A 21,942-nucleotide genomic window follows, 5' to 3' on the forward strand; every position below is an offset into this window, starting at 1 on the left:
GTTTCCTAACAGCGGAAGGGACAGAGATGTACTGTATAAAGGTCCAAGCTGTTTTATTTGCTGTTGGTCAGTCAGTACGTCTTCCTGCACAACCTTCATGCTGGAGAGGAGATTTGGGTAACAGTGGTGCTTTTCATTCTCTGGAATGTGCTGTGCACACATTCCCTGCTGCTGCCTAGAAACTGATGTATGGCAACGTATTCCCCATGGATGTTGCTTATAATATTAAACGATCAAAAGCATTTTTGGACTTGTGCACAAATAGATACATATAAAAGCTTTGCTATGAGAGTTCAGGAAAAGAAAACTAAAGTTGTTTTCCTTGTATCCTAATATGTTTCCGAGTATTGCAGCGGATATGAAAAGAGAAGTAGAAAGTACCCTGATTATACAGTACACAGTATTTACAACTGTTGTTATATCAAAGGACACCAACCACCTTTAAAACTGTAACCTCTTGTTTTCTCTCTATGCTTTGAGAGCTGTATTTACAAAACTAGTGTAGAGAAACATTGCTCTGTTTATATTCAGCCTGTATGCAGTCTACACTGATAGCAGCTTTCAGAAGCATAGGAAAAGGAAATACAACTTTTAGCCATATAGGGTACAGGAATGCAATTTGGAAAAATGTAATTGCCAAAGGCAACCAATTCAGGGCAGCAGAAATTAAAGGAGAAGTATTGGGAGAGTAAAATGTACTCTTGCTAATACTGCAGGCGTCCCATACCATCTCTATAGATTAAAGCGCACCTTTACACTCAAAAATCAAATTCTACCAATATATATCTCTATGTATGATGATTAATATTAACATAGACATGTCACGTGTAAAATGCTGTGATTATGAAATACTTACACTTGCAGAGCATTCACTTCCTGCTTTAAAAGAGCAAAATGACTTCAGTTTGCCAACACAATGCACACTGCGATTGCCTTGTCATCAGCAGAGCATTGCTTGAAAATCTCATCTGTAATCTCAGGAGATCTCAGGCAAATTAATTTTTCTCCCCCTGAGATGATGTGCGTGGTCACATGTCTAGTCACATGTGCCAGAAATCAGGGAAGTAAATGGAGAGCTAGTAATCTGCCCTTAGTAAACGTGGCCACTGTCAGAAGACTGGGGAAGAAAAGAAATAAGGCATTCAAAGAATACAAAGCCGGCAATTATCTAGACGTATCTGTTGGTAGATTGTCATTACTAAACATTTCTAAAGGTGTGCTAGTTGTTATTTTACAGATATGGGTAAAGGTCCGCTTTAAGTGCTGAGTGATTAGGAACTGCTGATCGCTCAGCTCACAATCTTCGCTGGGGATTCTCCCCTCTCTGTTCCTCCGGCTCATTGGAGGCACAGACAAAAGAGGGGGCAGGCACAGCTGGCTCTGGCTCTAGAGAGGCAGAGCAAACTTCCAATCAGGCAACAGAGTGGATCCCTACAATATTGTTGTGATCTTTCCTGGCTGCAGTGCGGCTCTGCGCTATCAGCAAACAGCAGGCAGTAGCCTACTATATGCTAACTTTGGGTCACAGAAGGTCATTAGTAAGTGTACTTTTTTGACCCAGAAGAGAATTAAAGCCAAAAAAGTTTGGCTTTGGTTCTCTTTTAAAGTTGCGAGCTGGCCGGTTGATACCGGCAACAAGAATATATTTCCTTTATTTCTGGTGTCAAATAGAATGGATATCTAAGAAAGGTACAATCTGTAAATGGTTATTTGAACTGTCTGAGTCCACTTTATCTTTGTCATATGTTAGAAATTGACCACAACGCAATATTTTTTTAAATCTTGCTACAGACCTGTGAACCACAATATAAATAATAGAAAAGTGTATTGCAAGAAAAGCAAAAACAATCAATAAATAGCCAACACCGAATCTAATGTCCTGAGAGTTTCCTTAAGGACACAACCCACAGTGCATGCAATAAGACACATATGTTTAATGGAATGCAGACTTTCTGCTTGAGGATTTGACTTGAGAATTCAGATCTAGTTACCTTGCCCTTCTAAGAAAGCGTCTGACTTTTTAAAACGATTTTTCCTCCGCAGGCAGCTATACTGAAAAGAGAGATTAGGGGCTTCTTAATAATTTAGTATGGGTGGTAATTGGCCGCTAGGTGTCGCTCTTCTTAGGCTGCCTATGGAAGGTGCACGAATTACATCTGCATCACTTCAATTTGCTTTCTGCGCTATCTTCGGGCAAGTTATGTCTTACTTTAAATGAGCAGATGTGCACCGGGCTGTTAAGTGACAGCAGCTCAGGTCCCATATAATGAATTTAGTAGGTGCTGATTGTAACAAAAAAAATCTGTTGTACATTGTAAAAGCCACAAGCTCCCAGGCAGTGGATGTCTAGCCCCTCTTGTTTTCAGCATCCTCTGCCTGGTGCGCATAGCAACCTGTAGGGATGCTGCGCCAAGCCTCCCAGCAGCCAGGGAGTTAATTGCAGCATCACGTCCCCGCTAAAAGGAGTGGTTAACCCTGTCACTGCCACAATCACCCCCCTACAGAGCGGGGAAGATGAATGTGAGAGCGCATTGCGTGAGATGGCAGCCTGGTAGGGTAATTGCACTTCATAAACTGCCTTAATAAATCCATTTCAGCCTGACGTTCAGTAAGTGAATATTAAGGCTGTTCGGTCCGGGTATAACTCACAGCGAGTTATGACACAGTTGCAACCTGGCATGGAAACTGATCCTGAATATAATTGCACATCTGGAAGAATACAGTTCCAGCAACAGATCATTAGTGCAAACTACCCCCCTGACCACTAAAATATCCCATGGATGGGTCAGAAATCCTATCCACAGTTTATGGATAGGAGAGCTTGGTACTGTGGTATGAGAGAAGCGATCTTGCCGCATCTGATCTATCTATTCCTTACAAATGACAGTTCATATTTTACAAGGTATATATGTGACAAGGTGCCGATCCAGTGCTCAGATACAGAGAAGGGGGAATGTATGCCATTGTAAAGGAGCCTTTGGTGCTGAAGACCCTACAATGAGGCACATGCACTGAGCCCCCTATGTGATGGCTGCAGAGACATTAGGAAGCTCTTATGCCATGATAGCAGAGGCAGAGAGTGCAGCGCAGTGGAAGAGATATCTGCACTCCGCAGCATACTCTCCTAGCTGGCTGGGTGCTGCTGCCTCTGCTGCCTCTGCACCTCTTTTCCTTTCCACTGCTTCCCATCGCAGCCCTGACGCAGACAGATCGAAACCCCCCTCTGCCACAGCTAATCCCAGTCTTTTCTGACAGAGGGAGGGATTTTTTTTTTCTTCTTCTAGTTTGAGATCATGCATGCAAATGCTCCCTGGTTCGTCTGTGACTGCTGCCACACACTCTAGTAATTACACTCCTGCAGAAGGGGACCTGTTCAACAACTGGGACTTTCCAGGACCTCCAGGTGCTGGACCTGGGTGCCCCCCAGGGGCGCAGGGGAATTTCCTTGGCGAAAGGCATCTGTTTACCATTGGAAAAGGTGGATCTTCCTCAGCATCTGACAGCATCAGGGACCTCCTATTTGGATCTAAGTAGTGGAAAGACCTCTGAAGACTGCTGTGACGTCGAGTCACTCCAACAAAGGGGAATTGGGGACCTGCTATACTCTGGATTTTGAATGCACGGCGGATATAAAGAGCCACCTTTTTGGGAGAGAGGGAGCTGGATCAAGAAGCTTGAAGGGGACCTTGTGGTGGGGACCAGCGGAGCCTCGGGGTCTGAATACGTTGTAGGCGAATAGGGCATACAAGAAGAGAGGATCACGACCTGTTGTGCTGGAAGAAAGTTGGAGAAAGTAGGAAGCTGTTATCCTGTGCTGGGGGGGGTTGGAGTGACCGAGAAGACGACGAAGGGAGAAGGAAAGGCAGCAGGAGCCCCTGCCGGCAATATGGGCACTCTGAGGGACTTGCAATATGCTTTGCAGGAGAAGATAGAGGAGCTCAGGCAAAGGGATGCTCTCATAGACGAGCTGGAGCTGGAGTTAGACCAGAAAGACGAGCTCATCCAAAGATTGCAGAACGAACTGGATAAGTATCGTTCTGTGATCAAACCGGCCACCCAGCAGGCTCAGAAACAAAGTCCCAACACCTTGGGGGAACAGAGGACCAAGAGGCAGGCTATATCAGCCGAGCCAACTGCTTTTGACATCCAGGATCTCAGCCATGTCACTCTTCCTTTCTACCCCAAGAGCCCACAGTAAGCAGCAGGGTTTAAGCGTTGTGTCCTTGTAGCATCCTGTTTGTGCTAGTTCAGTGCTTCTCTGTATTGTCTCTGTCCATCCACCTGTGTATAGACGATCTACTGCACCTTCTGCTTTCCATTTCTGTCCTCATCCTCTTCAGTTATGTCTAACTAACACTTCTGTGTGGGCTGTTGTGCACATGTATCCCCCCAAAAATCCACAGTAACTGCACCCATCTATATGTTGTTGTCAGATGCCCAGGTATGTGGAACTACATCATTTCTATGTATAAAAAACAAACAAACAAAAAACTAATATGAATCATGTTTACTGTGTATTGCTGCTTTATCATGCAGGGGTGCAACTGAAGGAGGGGGAAATGTTCAATATGTTGATACATGTTTTTCCAAGTTAGGACTGTGTACAACTTTCTAGGTACTTTGAGGTTGTATGAGACATGTAACTAGCAATGAAAGGTAAGTGTAACAAGGTAGCATGTGAACTGCAAATAAAGATTGACATGTAGGACCACTGAAACCACAATTTTGCAACTAAGTGTTTAATAGTGATCATCTGTTAGTATTGGCAGACAGTACCCAAGTATTTGAACCAAGAAGGAAGAAAAGAAGAATCTCTTTGCTAGAGTGGCACTTGATAGCTTGGCCAGATATCTTAAAGAACGGAGTTTGAAATAACTTGTGCTTCCAGTTAAGCCTGGTAGGCCCTTGCAGTCATAGAGTCATGGGTGGTGGATGTAGGCTTTGCATATACCGCCTATAGCAGACAGGTGAAGAACATTCTGCAAATAAGACTCTGGAGTTGTGGCTAATGTGCAATAAATCAGCTTTTATAATAAAAGTAGTCATGCTTACATACAGCGCATTTGTTTTCAAAGTTTCTGTAAGCAGATCTATATTATGAACCAGTAAAGAATTCTGTACAGCCAAGACATCAAAGAAACATAGTTAAACCACAGCTCCCTCACGGCTTGATTATCCAAAACATCAAGAGTCCTGTTCCCAAATCATCCCAAACACACTGTTTTCATCTCCTCACACATAATATATGGAGATGAGTCATAGGGGAGTGAAAAACGATTCACTGGGTTGATTTTATGCATGCCTCTTATTTACATACTCCCTTTATTCTGATTACCATAATCAGTTCTGTTTGTCTTTGAGCTTGATGTATTTGGATTGACTTTAAATTAAATATTATCATCCAATTTACCACATCAGAGCAATATTGCCAGCAAAAAAAGCTATTTAAACAGGTCTCCAGATCAATCATAAAAATACTTATTTTGAACCCACCACTACTGAGGTAAGGGAGTGCCAACGGGGGTTTGCTAGGTTCACAAATAACCCAGTGATGATTGCTATGAACAGAGTTACAGTGCACATGGTTTAAACATTCCCTTAACAGTAGACTCAATGTTCCCACTTTGGTTGCACAACAATACAAGTTGCAAAGTTTCTTTGTTCAGAGAGAAAGTTGACAGATATCATATTGTTGTTTTGTGCAAAGGCTGTACTTATGTTTGGATCAGTAGCCATAGTACATAGTGATACAACCTTCAGAAGGAAGGCAGGGTGTGTTCATGCATGAAGTTCTATACAAGGTGAAGGATTAAAAATTTGATTTATTTATGTATGTATTTATTTCTGAAATGAGAGGACATTTACCCTGGGTTGTGTATCTTGGGGCCCTTAGACTGTCAGATATTGTCATAGAAATCACATCCTATGAGAGGACAGTACAATGGAAAACTGTCACTAAGAAACACTAGGGGGAATTTATAAAAACTGGAGCAAACAGAATCTGGAGCAGTTGCTCATGGCAACCAATCAGCTTCTATCTTTCATTTTCAAAGCTTAACTGAACAAACCGAAAAGAGAAGCTGATCAGTAACTGCTTCAAATTTTATGTGCTCCAGTTTTGATAAATTCCCCCCACTGAATATTGAAGTAATTACAGATTACGTTTGGGGTAATCTGCTAAAAAGCACCAGTTTTTATCAAGCTCTGCTAAAATGTACTGCTGAGAATATGCAATCGGGTTAAAGGTAACTAGAAACCCAATATCTTGTTGGGGGTCTAAAGTAAAAACAAAATATCTGATCTGTTTTTTTAAAAAAATTGTGCGTTTCCGCTAGTCTACCTTCTGTTACACATCAACTATAATATATCCAAGGACTGGATAATCGGTTGAGTAACATTCCTTGGGTTAACCAAGGACACACTTCGATAGCTTGTGGTTTTTAAGTATTTGTTGAACTGTTACGCAGTGTGTCATTATAAAGGCATATAAAACAGGGATTTTATTAGAAATACTAATGCTAAGGGGAGCTAAGATCAACATCTACCATTTACTGTACAAGACTACTCTATAAATACACATACAATCACCTCCTACTTGCTAATTTCCCATTTCATGTCTTCACACTCTATTAAAATTCACACTTTGATCTATTAGAAGGAACACATGGCATTCTGAAAATAGGAACATTTGCTATCAGTATGCTGTCAACAGCAAACTGGAGAATCACTTCGCAGCAGGTTAACAGGTAGCAGACTGCAGGTTTTAGCACACTGTGCTAGCAGAGGATACCTGAATTGATAGAAAGATCCATTGTCAATAATTATCATAAATTACACTACAAAAAAACAGTATTATCATGCTGTGGGTAGAACAAACCTGTACGCATTAAAATCTGAAGCTTGCAACAATGTACAATGTAGTTCATCAGTTTCCTATATAGTCAGCCACTGCTGAATGCAGTTTATGTAATCACAGCGTGGGTTCGCTGAATACATTCTCCAGAGAGGGTGATAAAATCCTTTAGAATTAAGCTTGAACAGCAGGGACAGTTTATACAATCCATGGGGATTGCCAATGTCAATCACTGAAACAATGTTAAGCACATTCACTTTCTCTCATGCCTTTATCAGTTTTGGCAGTGCATCCTGCGTTTTAGAGAGTTAGAGCAGTCCATGAATATATTTCAGGAATGTATTAGTGATACAAACCCATCGTCATTTAAATATGTGCTGTGATGCAACTTCGAGAAGTGTATGTGTGTGATGCATGTACACTTCGTTATGCATGAAGAATGAACTGCATTATTTCTGTTGTACATGAATATTTGTGAAACGAAGTTTGGCTTGTGTTCACATTGGTGCTACATATTAACATTCAGCGTAAGTACCTGCACTGTCAGGCTTAATGCTGCTAAATCCTCTATGCTTTCCAGCATTTCGCAGCACTGGCTAATCTGTATTTACCCTTTATATTATTCAGAAAGATGGTCCCATTTTATTCAATAATTGCACGGTGTGCAATCCCTTAGTGTGAATAGTGGTTGAAAACAATATATATGCTCTTATTGTTGCTGTTGGCTTCTTCTGAGGCATGACCATATTTTGCTGTGTCTGTCTAGCAATGGAGGTTATGCCTGGTTCCCTAGCAACAGGAGGCTAACATTGGAATGTTGTGCTGTGAGGCATGGAACAATCATATTCCTATACAGGGCTCCTCTCTATTCTATACCAGGTCTATCTTTCTTCTATCAGTTGCTTTGTCTTCTTCTTTTTTGAATCACCCATCTGCTTTTTGCTCCACGCTTTGTGTCAGATGAACCTTGTGTTCTATTCTACTGCCCTTTCATTCTGCTTTAATCTTTCCAGTTACATCAGCTTCTCACAGTTCTATTATACGCTGTTTGATTACCTGTGAGTGCTACAGTATTCCTACGGATCCATCTCCCATCATGCCATGTCCGACTTGCCATTTTACACCATAGTGTTTGTCTTCTTCCCTACTATTAAAACATAACTTCACCGTTTTACAAGTTTGATACTGTAAGCAATAGAACAAATTTAGTAAATAGTTTTCATTATGTTTTTTGTTCTAATGTGCAAGTTAAAAATCTCTAACTCAAGTTCTGTATGGTTGACTACACCATACTCACATAGGTAATATCCCATCTGTCTAAAATATTCTCAAGGCCGAGGGAAATGTTTGCAAAACTTACTTGCAATCTCCTTTAGATCTACCAACAACTTGGTAGTGCAAGGCCCTGCCTGATTGGATACAATTTGATTGAATAGATTAGGTAGTTCCTCATGTTACATAGTTTTGGTAAATCTAAAGTTGAGTGTACAAGATTGTAACGTGTGGTGACCATTACTAGTCACATTGGATACTGTTTAGGCAGTTTAAACAATAACCTTTGAACAGTATAACTAACTATTCTTGTACCGTAACTGGGCAATATTGATGTTGATAAAAATATGCAAAATGCTGGTATGCTGCTTAAATATAAAACAGCCACAACCATGCTGCACACTTACCAGTGTTCCATAGCAGGTTTCCAGGAGTAAACTATTGAGCATAATTGCCAATGTAAGGTCAGACCTTATAGAATTCAAACCCTTACCTTGAGTCCTGTTTCAGTGTGTGAAGCAGCTAGCACTCTGTCAGCAATCAGTGAATCATTAATGTCATGGGGAACATGAGGAGGAACAGAGACCTCTCTTCTTTAGCACCTGAAGGATTATTGTACGATTAGTAGAAGTGAGGGCTTCCAGATTGGACGTTTTTCTATCGATTTGCCTGCATTTTCAAACACAGCAAAGTGTAAGAGCAAGAATAGACAGGTGGTTTTCAATGGGATCTGTTCACAACAATACATTAGGTAGCAGTGTGTTGATAAAATATCTGGCATGGTGTGTTTTTGGTGCACTGACCTGCATTTTGCCATTAGAGCAGTGCAGCAGATGTGTAAAACATCCTGAAGTCAACTCAATGCCTCTAAATGCTTGCACATTTGTGTGAGTAACCTGGCCCCCCTCCAAGTGGCGGAACTCCAGGGCCCGGTCGCGGCCGCGACCTCTGCGACCCTGGTAGTTCCGCCACTGAGTATAGCCTACAACACAGCTCTTGTTATCAGCTTACTAAAACCGGAGCATTAGAAACGTACATACGGTTGTCCACTTAATCATGTGCCCATACAAGAACTTCACGGCCAATAGCTTGTCATCACGGTGTACATGATAAAATGTTGGTTGGGCATGAAACCGTTCACATAACTATGTGTACAAGCCTGACAAAAAAGCTTTGTTCTAACACTTTCCAATGTGGCAGACTTAAAGCATCTGCTCCTATGGCTAACACTACCTTACATGACCATTATACAAGTCACAGAGTATCACTGAATTAACTAATGCAGACTTACACTTATTCAGGTTTTCACTTTTTCGCTCTGATCTGTGCTAAAGTATACATCAAATATCTATTCAAGGTGCTAGTTTGTTCTAGTAGCCTGTAATGTTTATATATTACATTCATGCAATCTTTTGTGTTTCTTTATATTAGAAATGTAGCCCTTTCAATTGCCAGTGTGAGAAAATGTCATGACTAGGGCAAGGCTTAGGTTCTCTTTTTTACCTACCCCTGCTACGCCAACCACCAACCCCCCTTTTCTTCCTTATCTAAAATAACAGGCCACACAGAATTGGATATAAATTGGCTGTAGCAGCCCTTTATTACAAATATGTAAACATTAACAAATCCATATAAAACTTTAATCAGGTAAGTACCCCTTATATTTTAAAGAAAAACACTTGACCTTGACCCCTCCTTTTGATTCCAAGTCCACCCTGTCATGTAGTCCCTCCGCCTATTTTGTTCCTGTCTTTTGCTCCGTGACTATCTTTCAGTTATTCCAGGGGGCAAAAATAACCGTTGAAACCCATTCAAGCTCAGTGTGGTTAAGTTTTAGAGAAACAGCAGAATGCCTTCATTATTTTAACACCTTTTCACTCAAATGAATTATTTATTTAACTCCACGTCATTATTTTAAATCCATTCTCCTATTGTAAACATGACAACTTAAAATGTATGTTTTTTTTTCCTTTTTATTTTAAAAGAAACCTGTGCTGAGAAATGTATGGTGCCTACTACTGCTGATCCCCTTCTGAAAATTCTAGTTACCTGGCTGTCTCTGGCCTCAGTACATTTTGAGCCACTGACCCTGAACAAGAATCCTCTAGTGAAGTTAAGAAAGTTAGAAATGCTGATCTGGGTCAGTAACTTAAATAATATTGGAGCCTTGAATCGGTATAACAATCAGGCAACTAGCACTTTGAAAACACGAGTTCAGCAGTGCCAACTTGTTCACTATTAGAAAGTGTGATTATTAGAATAAAAGATCAAAAGTGTTTTGTCTGCAGACATTGCTGTTAGTTGTTGTAACACAATTATACAGATACCTTCCAGTCTTTATAAATGTACTGCTCTGCTGCCAGAGCAGAGTGACATTGATCCATGAATATCATTTTCTTTTATGAGCTCAATAATAGGATTGACTCACTCACAAGGGCCCTCAGAACCATAAACTGTGAATGCCAAGTTAAGCTGATATTGAGGTTTTCCTGTATTATAGCCCTCAGATTCTTCTGGTTTGTCTGCATCATCTGTTTCTTTCCTAAACGTAATAAATAAATACATTCCCAGTATGCAAAACATTTGAAGAAAACTGTTATGCTCTTTTGCTACCTACAGTATACTGGCTCAAACAAATAACTGGCCAATTGAAATAAAGGAAACTTCCCTTTAAACCTATTTCTCTGAAGGTTTTCTCTGCACAGAACAAGGAACTTGTTAAGATTTGTGTTGGCACTTGGCAGCTGTCTTTTTTATAAATGAAAACGAGTTTACAAATAAAATAGATGGAAGTATAGCTCTAATGGTCACTAAGCTTAGTTTTTTGAAGCTTCAGCACTAATGTGAAATTGTATTTCGATTTGCTTTTAATAAGTACCAAAATACAATGTTAACACTTTGGTAAACAAGACATTGGGGGTAATTCATAACAACTGGAGCAGACAGAAACAGTAGCAGTTTCCCATGAAACCAATCAGCCTCAGTTTGTTCTGTTAAGCTTTGAAAATGAAACAGAAGCTGATTGGTTGCCATGGGCAATTACTCCAGATTCTTTCTGCTGCATATTTTATGAATTCTCTCCATTGTGCTTTCACAACAGTATATAAAGGTGTTATGGCCCTGCTTTTGGCAAAATGTAGGTTATGATCTAGACTTTAGACAGATCTTACACATGTAGCAAACACACAATTGTACCCCTCGATTTGTTTGTACTTGCATACTTGCACAACTGTAGTGCAACTGCAAATTCCATTATGTCTCTGCCCCTGGGCATTATGCATGTGCCTCTGGGAATCATGATTGTAGCTGTCAGAGTCTTGTAACGTCTAACGGGATTTGTAGTTGGAGTGCCAAGGTTGCCTACTCCTGTCCTAATGCATAATGGCCACATCTACCAATGTACAGTATGTGGTCATTGAATGACAAGATCTTTCTGATTTGTCTGTAGACAAAGCTAGTATCAATTTTCCAAGTTGCACTAACATTGCTTTCCTAACACATACAAAGTACATTGGTAATAAATGTATAGAGGCTTGGAGCCTGCAAGGCAAGGTAAATGCATTACTCACGCTTTGTGATGATTTTCCACTGAATGTCCATGGATGGGTTGTCATGTCGCAGACAGCTTCTTGAGGTTTATTTCCATATTTAGTGAAACATGCTTTTTTCTCTGTTCTGCCCTTCTTCCCTGGTGCAGCTGCAAGTGTGCAGGGAGAAGGAAGCAGGAAGGGTCTGATATGCCTCAAAGGAGTGGTAGTTTAGCAACATTCATGCCTGATGTAAAAAAGGGCACAGTATCATCCAATGTATAAAGGGTTGTCATGTAGTACATTGGCTATATAACCCTATTTGGTCGCCAGTTCATAATGGGTTTCGAATATAATTTTCAAAAATCTGCAACATTTCTTTTGAAAGCCATTTCCACTGTAACTTTAACTTTTTATATCTTCATGTATCCTTCCAATGCTAATTAGCAGAATCCTGGGATTTATATGTAACTGGAATCTCTGTTGTAACTTGGGACCCTTTGACACTGCAGCTGAAGACATTGGGCACAGTGGCTTTAACTGGAAACAATATAATGTATAAGATAGGAATTTCTAGCAAAGGACCCCCAGTACTTCACTATTATTAGAAAGGCTGTAATAGAAAACTCCTTTAAGAATTAAGCATATACACTTAGCATTCTTTTAGAACCAGTTAACCAATATATAAACAACCAATTATTTGACAAGTTAATTAAGAATTCTCAGTTCCAATAAGAGCAGCTGGCTGTTGAGGAAAGTTTGGTCTGTGATAAAATGTTAACCTGTTTATGGTTTAGAGGCAATTGGCTAAGGCAACGTAAAGCATAGGCAGCATACCAGCAAGTAGAGAAGGTTGTCTATAAAATTACATACTTCTTGACAGTGCTGTCTATGCACCAGTTTGACATGCGGTGTAGAACAGTGAAAAGGAAAAGAAAACTCGGTCAGAAACATCATATTTACAAATTCATGACTGGTGTAAACTATAAAGTTGTTATTAAAGGAAATCTATACAGAGAATATAATCAGAAAATATGTAGGCTACAATTGCTGACCTTTACTGCTAAAATGCTGGTTGCCTGCCTGTCTTGGTGATCTAGTAGCTTCAATGCTTTGAGTTGTTGACTGTGAGCAAAGTTTCAGATCAATAGTTCTGACTTCTGTATAATTTTGTTGGCTGTATGCTTCTTTCTATTCATCGGTTTGAAAGTACCAAAGCCATAGACAGCCATACAACTAGTATTTTCAGAATGAGGCCAGCAATGGCATAAATACTTATGTCAGTTCAGGTTTTCTTCATAAGTGAGTATTACAGTATATTAGAGTAAAGTGCCATTTTATTAAAGTAAAGTATAGTGTCTGATGCCTGCTTCGTGCTTTCATTCTTTCTCTGATCCCTGTGTTGTTACAGTACTCAGCAGTGTTGTGGAGGTTGGAGATAGGACCCATGGCATGTGGGGGAACACACAGGCAATCAACAATCCTGAAAGTATTAAATGTTGAAGAAGCTTTAGGATACTGCAGCCTTGGAATGGCAGGGAGTTAGGAGACATAGGCTGCTGGGGAAGTGGATATGATTGGGCTGATTTACTAAAGGAGTTGAGAATCTTCAAACAATAAAATTGGGTAAATATTCATGTCAAGTATCCAATTATGTGCAGCTGAAATTAATAAATTGTAATTGTTTTCCCACATGATTGGAAAATTGAAGTGAATCTTCACACACCGTGTCTGATTTACTAAAGGATTTGAGATCACACAATAAAACTGCGTGAATCTGTCCCTGTTTACCCATTTCAGCTGCACAAGATTGGTTAATTAAAGTAAAATTATTTTGTGAACATTCTCCAATCTTTTAGTCAGCCTCACTGTGCCTTTTATTGCAGGGAGATGACAGTTTGGTATCTTTACACAAGCCACATACAGTGTTTATCAGTCCTAATAAGTAAAGGAAATATCTTGCTGTTCACTCTTGATATGCTTGGCTTCAAAAACAGGGAGCTACTGTCTCAGGTATGCTGATCCATTCATCAGTCCTGAGCTTCATGAAGAATGGCTTTATTTATGGTAAGTAATGATGTGAAACCCTAAATCCCATATGGGTTTGCAACTTTATCTACTAGTAACTAAGACGATCAAGTGGAAGTGCTTTTTGCAAAATGCATGACCACCACAATGAAACACATAGTAGAGGTTGCTGCTAAACTTAGGGGTCTATTCACAAAGCTGCCGAAGGATCTGGCCGTAGCTTCGGCCGATCCTTCGGCTGGCTTTGGCCCCAGGACCCCTTCGGTTCAGTAGAACTGAAGGGGTGCTGTACGGGCTATTCACAATAGCCCGTACAGCTCCCGATCACGGCCGAGCCGATCAGTCGAGCGCTGAGCCGTGCTGAAAGACGAAGCTGGCCGAGCGGCCGGCCATTGGCCGGCCGACAGCCTGCTTCTGACAGCTGGGCGGAGCCAGCCGTGATCTTACGGCTGGCTCCGGCCACTTTCAGAGAGATCAGCGTCCCTGGTTGCTAACCAGGGACACTGATCTCCAAGCATCTGACTCTCCCTGGCGCCCCGGGAGTCTCCTGCTCCCGGCCGCCAAGGAGAAAAACCCCGCTGTGTCTTTTTTCTTTATTCTGACACGGAGCGATGTCAGAATAGAGAAAAAAAAAAAAAATCCCATTCAAAAGCATTGGGACATTACTATTGGCTATTTCTATTGCAATAGCCAATAGTAAACTAGCATTGTACCCGCCCTCTTTTGCAGTTCCCCACCAGGTCCACCAGCAGAGGGCGGGAACAATGCTAGTTTACTATTGGCTATTGCAAATTGAAATAGCCAATAGTAATGTCCCAATGCTTTTCAATGGGAAAATTGATTGATTTATTTTTTTCTATTATGACATCGCTCCGTGTCAGAATAAAGAAAAAAAAAGACACTTAGCAGTGTTTCTCTCCTGGGCTGGGAACGGGAGCGCCCGGGAGAGTTGGGAGAGTTTTTTTTCTTTTTTTTTTTACAGCAGCAGAGCTGCCGGACAATAGGAAACTATTGGGCGGAGCTAGCTGTCACTGCTAGCTCCGCACAATCGTTTTCTATTTACTTTCTTTTACTTTTTTCACTCTTTTTCTGTTCTGCTCGGTCCCTCTGAGGGACCGAGCAGAACAGCCGAGCCAAATGCCGCTCGGCGGCATTCGGCTATTCACTCACTGCTGTTCGGCATCTTTAAGAATAGCCCGAACAGCAGTGAGTAGCCTGCCGGAGGTTCGGCTCAGCCGATCCAGATGTTGGATCGGCTGAGTCGAACTCCTTTTGCACTTCGGGTCGGCCGAACATGCTGAGCAAGTTCGGCCGACCCGAAGCCACGCGAAGCAAGCCGATGTACGGCTGATTTCAGCCGATGTACGGCTGAAATCAGCCGTACCAGCCTGAAGTGAATAGCCCTCTGCAGCTTAGTGAATAGACCCCTTAGTAGGTTTACTATTAGGAGTACCAAAATTATGCAATTATGATAGCAGGACTTATGGGACTCAGCCATAGCAGATATTTATCATTCATCGCCTGCATGTTCTTTGTAAATAATAAGGCAGAATTGCTCAAAACATATTTTTTCAGTCAAAAAGTAGTGATATGGTGTAAAGCATTTATGTGTATAGTAAATTCTGTCACTAACCAACTGAAGTTAGGGAGCCTTGCATCACATTACATCAGGGGCCAGTTAAGTTTGGCCACAACTCTGCACCTCTATCTAGAAAAGGGGTGGGCAAACCCCGGCCCGCCAGCTGTTGTCTAACAACAAATCCCATGAGGCATTGCAAGATTCTCACAGCCACAGGCATGACTTCCACACAGATGCATTATGGGATTTGTTGTTTCAGCTATCCTGATGTAGAATGTTTTTTGGCATCAACTACAGATGCAATTTTTAAATAGATAGTAGCATGGAATTAACAAATCTGTTGAACGCTGCCAAAGTTAAAATAAATGTAGAAAAGTACTTGTCAACAGGAGGGTGATATCAGCATTTAAATATCTCACATGTACCGGAACTCTAAAGCCGTCCAAACATTATGCAAATTTTGGCTAGTTCTTCAGGAACCGGCTGAAATTTGCACAGTGGGTGCTGCTGTTGGCACCCTTTCAGCTGGCATCCCTTGATCAGCTGATCGAAGGAGCAGGTTGGAAAATCTTCAAATGAACAGAGACAGCAGCCAAGAAGCTGCCAGCTCTGTTCAGGTATTCTGACAGCGGCCGCTGTCAGGAGACAAAAGAAACAGTGCATATTCCTCGATCAACGCACTCACAGCTTTGATGGACGAATCTGTTCTATTTTTTCCATTCAGCCCACAGTTTGAATGAAAAAATAGAGCAGTGTATGGCCGGCTTTAGGCTGAAAGCACACAGGTGATTTTTTTATAGGGCAATCTTGCTACTAAAATCAATAATAGTAGTGATGGATCACAGAAATGGCTCCCTATAGAGTGAGACACAAGTTGTACGTAGTAGTGATTAATCACACATATTTGGAGCTGTTTTTCCATCATCACTGATGAATCACTACAACATGCTTCTTGTGTGCCTCACCCCATACGGAGATGTTTGTACCGTATACATAGTGAATGATAGCTATTACTAACTATGACTCGCTAGCCATTTTAGTAGAGAGATCATCCTAGTACAAATTGCCTCTGTGCTCCAAGCCTAACTCTTGCTGCTTACTAAGGAATATGTTGAAAACTGCAGAGTGAGAGTAAAAGACACAGAGCTGCACAACAAAATATTTTATGGATTTCTCACATTGCTTGCTGAGACAGGCATCAGAAATCTTTTCCTGGCATGCCATTTCATTTTCTATCCATTATTTGTTTTAAAATACACCCAACATATCCCCTGTTAACTTTTATCTAATGTAGCTATCATGTTTTTCCCATACAAATATTTTAACATAATGTTTTTTTCCAGTTTTTGGAAGAGCCTGTAACATTCCTGAGAGTGAAAAGTAACTTCTTGAGATAAATAAGTGGAGATTATCTATGAATATGTATAAAAAACGATTCATGATATATCTGATATCTTCCTGCTGGGTCTGCTGATCTGACTTGTGTTTTTCTTGCAGTATTTGCTCTAGCACTGACTGTTCCCCTTTGTACTCTGGGAATAAATAAAGTTTAGGGGCAGTTTTAATGATTTGCAGCCATGATCTATTTGGTGTCCCTTTCTTCTTTATCTGTGTCTCTGCCTTCCAGCCAGCAGTGTAAGGTTATTCTCAGGCTTCTGGTCTAGCTGGGAGCTCCTCTGTGGTATGTCTCTTGGGAGTTCAAACTTAGCTATAGCAATATTTTAGCCTTTTAAGGCAAATGGCTGGAGTTGAGCTGTGCAGTGGGAGGCTGCAGTGAATTAGCAACACCCAGTAAAAGAAACAGAATAGTCATATCCATCTTCTGTCCAAACACAACGCTCGAGTAACTTCAGCGCAGTGCAAACATTTCCTTGTCATTTTTAAACTTCTGTAATTAAGTCAGTTGCATATTTGGGAGTCAGTGTGGGGGAGTGTGGAAACGGCAGAGACAGCATGCGGAATGTTAAACCAAAGTTTCTGTTTCTTATCTAGACCAAACAAAACGATTTCAGTGTTGGAAAACAAGAGAGTTGCAAACACATCTCCCTGCCAACTTATCTGTCTTTTTGCAGTGGCTGTAAGCCCGTTGATAAATGGCTAGACATTACTAATTGTTTCCAATAGTTTTAAAATAATGGTTTTGTCTGGCTACAGTTAGCCCATCATTGCAACTTTGCATGACCAATTAAATATTTCATATCATTTCAGTGATGTGTATATTTTGATGATCATAAGCTTCTTATAATCAGTTTCTCTGCCAAATATTTTTTTTCTCCTTCTTTCCTGGCTGAATTATGAAAATATATTCAGCAAACACCAAACAAAGGAAATTGACATGGTTACAATGCCTAGAGGAAAGCACATATTAATTAAAATAAGTAAGATATAAAAAGGTAATGTGTTTTCTTGATAAGGCTGTTTGGTTGCATGCTTAGCAATATATTGTTATTGTTGAAAGCATTATTATAATGTGAACAAGATTATTTCATTACTAGTATATAGGAAGGGAAACGTAATAAAATATTTATGAACAGATGAAGTTATTCCACTGGTGTCAAAACATAGAAAGACAATGGCAGATTGCAGTGATATTTTGCATGGAGGAAATTGTATCATAATTGTTTTGTACTTGAAGGAGGTTTCCACTTTAACTGAGAAGTACTGCTGTGTGAATTAAATGAAGAAATCTTTCATCTGCACTTTGCTGCACAACCCTAAATATTTTTGTTTTAATATTTCTTTTATTGATTTCAAGTTTCACGGATCACCAAAATATCAGCAATAGAAACAATTCAAGACTTAACATAGTACATGTAATATTTATTGTCCCAGTCATAACATTCCCTCTGCATAATTACTACCATATAACATATAAACAAGACATATCATATTATCATATTATCATATTAAAGGTATCATATTAATACCTTTCTTCCTCGCCCCCCTCAACCCTAAATATTTTTATTCCTACAGTGAGTCCAGAGGCAACAGTCTGAACTGCGTGTATACCTTCAAGTAAACCTGTAGTTAACTCAAACCTAATAAACTAAGACATGGCAGCAGCATAAACTCAAAGCCCTCATTCACACGAGTAACGGCTGGCCCGTACAGATCCGTGCTGCGTGCATGGCCGTATCGGGCCGCTCCCAGAAGGGAAAGGTGCTGCGTGTGATTTGTACGCAGCAGCCTGTCCTTCTCTATGACAGTATGCAGCCATACGCCGCCCTACGCTCACCCAAACTGCACGTCCGTACAGGTGCGGGTATCCCTGCTCGGACGCAGACAAGACCCATCCTCTCAGCGTACGGACGTGCAGTTTTGGTGAGCGTAGGACGGCGTATGGTCGCGTACTCCCATAGAGAAGGACAGGCTGCTGCTGTCCTTCCCGGGAGTGGCCCGATATGACCGTGCACGCAGCACGGATCTGTACGGGCCAGCCGTTATTCGTGTGAATGAGGGCTTAACGTGACACTAAACTCAGGAGTTAAATCTTTCAAATGCATTTAAGTACCCAAACCACTAAAATAAATGTATCTTATTTGTGTATCACTTGGTTGTAGATCCTCAAATCATTTCTGAATTGCTGCTGACACTGTCCTTCCTTCTGGAGGGTGGCTACTTTTTTTCCACATGGTGCCTGTGTGTGTTGTAAAGTAGCCACCCTCCAAGCTCACTCCTGTTATGGACTACAATTTCATGTTTAGTTTACTCATTTGTATTGAAGTTATAGTCTTTCACCGGAGGGAGCCTGCAGCGGTTTCTATCTAAACATATTTGGGTTTTTTTCAATAAAAAAAAAATTGGATGACATTTTTCATTTTTTTCAATACAAAACTGGCTTAAAAGGTGATCTTTTGTATCAGCCTGGGGATACTTTTAAAGAACAACACAATAGTAATTGCTGTGGTGGAGAGGGGGATATCTAAGAACTGAGTAGAATTGATTTTACCATTGGAGTCCTAGACTGGTAATTGGTGCATTTTGGAACATGAGGCATAGTTCATCAAGCTGTAGTATCACATAACACATGTGATAAGTATTGATGTGGCATCTGTCAGTCTGGTAGTGCTCCTGGTATGTACATGCTTGTCAGTAACTCAAATGCTTGTTCCATTTCAGTTACCGTCCAAACCGTGAAGCAAGGATGAGGATGATCACTCTGGATCACCCAATAAAAAAAGTCAGCTATGGCATCTCCCCAATTTTTTTAATCTTTACCCAAAACCCTGGTATAGCTGGATGAGCTCAGTTTTTTCGGTCAATATATACAAGATATGTATATACCCCCTTATTACCAGGCCATTTTTCAGTGTTGTGATAGTTTGACAGACAATTTCTTGGTCATGCAACACTGTGCCAAAAGTGGTATTTAATAACCTTTTTTTAATCTTTTTTATTTTTTCTTATGTTTATATAAAGGAAACAAAAAAAAACTAAAAAAATGAAAACACCCTAAAATGCAAGGACAGTGCAAACACCTCAAAATTGTTTAGTTTAGTATAGGACTTAGGGGTCTATTCACGAAGCTGCCGAGGGATCTGGCCGTAGCTTCGGCCGATCCTTCGGCTAGCTTCGGCATGCACTTCGGGTCGGCCGAACATGCTGAGCATGTTCGACCGACCCGAAGCCACATGAAGCCACCCGATGTACGGCTGATTTCAGCCGATATACGGCTGGAATCAGCCGTACCAGCCTGAAGTGAATAGCCGACCAGCGTTCACTTCGCTTGAGGTTGGTTAGTCACTCGGAATAGACCTTATAGTTTTCAAAACAAAATGTGAGGGAACTGTTGATGTACGGCTGAAATCAGCCGTACCAGCCTGAAGTGAATAGCCAAACAGTGTTCGGCTCACTTCACTTCTGATCGGTCATTCACTCGGCTGCCCTTGGCAGCATAGTGAATAGACCCCTTAGTGTATACAGTGCAGCAGTCAGTTAGTGTCCCCTAGTGGTGGTCGGTGGTGAGTGCCCCTTTAAATGTTGGTGGTCAGTGGTGTGTGCCTCCTTAAATGTTGGTTTTCAGTGGTGAGTGCTGCATAACTGGGGCAGTGGTATTTTTCCCTCTTAAAACATTGGCGGTTATAGTGGCCAATGAGTGCAGTGTTACTTACAAAGAAGCAATCAACATAGAAGTGAAAGGGAGGGTTGTGTTGAAATGTTTTATGCTTATATTGGTAATTGATGCGATTGGTTTGCAGCGATCACACTGCAGAGAGCCCCCCTTACTGGCCCTGTGCATTTTGCCCATTATCTGCATTGCCTAATGACAGATCACTAACAGGCATCCAAAGGGTGCACTAGGCCATCCATGCATGTTTTCTGTAGCACTATTTATAATTGGCACTCCAGAAAATTGAGTTCATGGACCTGCTGTTTTTTTACAATAACAAGGTGGTGTGATATCAAGGTGGTTATGAGTATCAACATATAATGCATTACTAGGCCATGCACCTTCTAGTGACTTCTCTATTGAAATATATGAAGACTCACTTGGCCCCTTGATAACAGGGGCTTGGCTGAAAAGCTGTTTTAGGACAAACAGGTTATTATAGATCACAAAACCAATATATTCAGGAAACAGAAAAAATCTCCCCTAAAAGGAAAAAAAACATAAATATAACATAAATATAATATAATGACATGCAGGATAAGCAAAAGAATGATCTTGACTGGGTCAAATGATTTATTAGCATCCAAATGTCACTAGTTATAAATGGTCATATATAACTATGTAGTGGACAAAGAGAAGCTTACTCCAGAGCAAATTACAATGATTATAGTCAAAGTTTATTTTGCAATGACCTTCTGTTTTACAGAATTACTTAGCTCTTGAATTGAACAAGAATAACATTTGGTTTCTGTAACAAAGCAGACAGGAACATAAATGTACACTGATGAAGAGCCCTCTACATATGTTAAGTGTTTACATTCATAATTTTGAGCAGCTCTGTCTTTTTGACAAAAAAACTGAAAACCTTTTTATGACATTTTCCTGATGGGCAGGAGTTTCTCAAACATTATATTTTTGTTGTGTCTGTTTCAGATCTCCTTGTTGAGTATAATTATAATCTAAAATGAACAGTTAATTAGGGATTAGTGTCTCTCTCTGCTTCATAGCTATTATTAATAACACAATTCTCCTCTTAATTCATTTACAAAAGATCAATGTGCCATATTTCGCTTCACAATGGAAAGAAAAGCAGTCATTTACTGAACTTTCCCAGGGCCCTTTTCCCACTTTATAATAAATTATACTTTGAATTACTTAAACAAATGTTTGTTGCATTATGACATGTCTTGGGAATATCAGTGAACAGTTTTTCTTTTTTCTTTTCATAAATTAAACAAGTTCTTCGAACAACAAAAGACAAAAGTCAAACCATTTTTATGGTCACTGTACATTTTTTTCCCTGCAGCAGTCTCCAGTTGTAACTTGAATGTGACTGCTTTTTATCTTTTTCTTTATTGGGGTCCAAACTTTACTACCTGAAACATGACCATGTTACTTCCTAAGCATTCCTCCACCTATTCTCAATGCTTAAAACATGAGACTACTGGATTTGCTACATAATGAACACCCAGAAAAATTATAGACAGCGGTCTGTGTTGCTATCTCTCTTCTGCCTCCACTCAGTCAGTTCACTAATTTATATTTTTATTACCATTCATAAAGGAATTATGTG

At 40.5% G+C, this 21,942-nt stretch overlaps 1 protein-coding gene across 2 annotated transcripts in view; it reads left to right on the plus strand.

The window, feature by feature from the left end:
• Window positions 1–21,942, plus strand: part of PRKG1 (protein kinase, cGMP-dependent, type I) — an 844,452-nt gene that overhangs the window by 140,732 nt on the left and 681,778 nt on the right. Inside the window, exon 1 of one of the 2 annotated variants that reach the window (XM_018568599.1) lies at window positions 3,744–4,194. The exons of the other annotated variant lie outside the window; for it this stretch is intronic. Coding sequence (XP_018424101.1) covers window positions 3,887–4,194 — 308 coding nt within the window. The 5' untranslated portion in view covers window positions 3,744–3,886. Of the gene's footprint in view, window positions 1–3,743; window positions 4,195–21,942 lie in introns of those variants that run through there. 2 annotated transcript variants of the gene reach the window in all.

This window comes from Nanorana parkeri, unplaced genomic scaffold (genome assembly GCF_000935625.1).
Source record: "Nanorana parkeri isolate BGI_ZX_2015 unplaced genomic scaffold, ASM93562v1 scaffold32, whole genome shotgun sequence".
NCBI lineage: Eukaryota > Metazoa > Chordata > Amphibia > Anura > Dicroglossidae > Nanorana > Nanorana parkeri.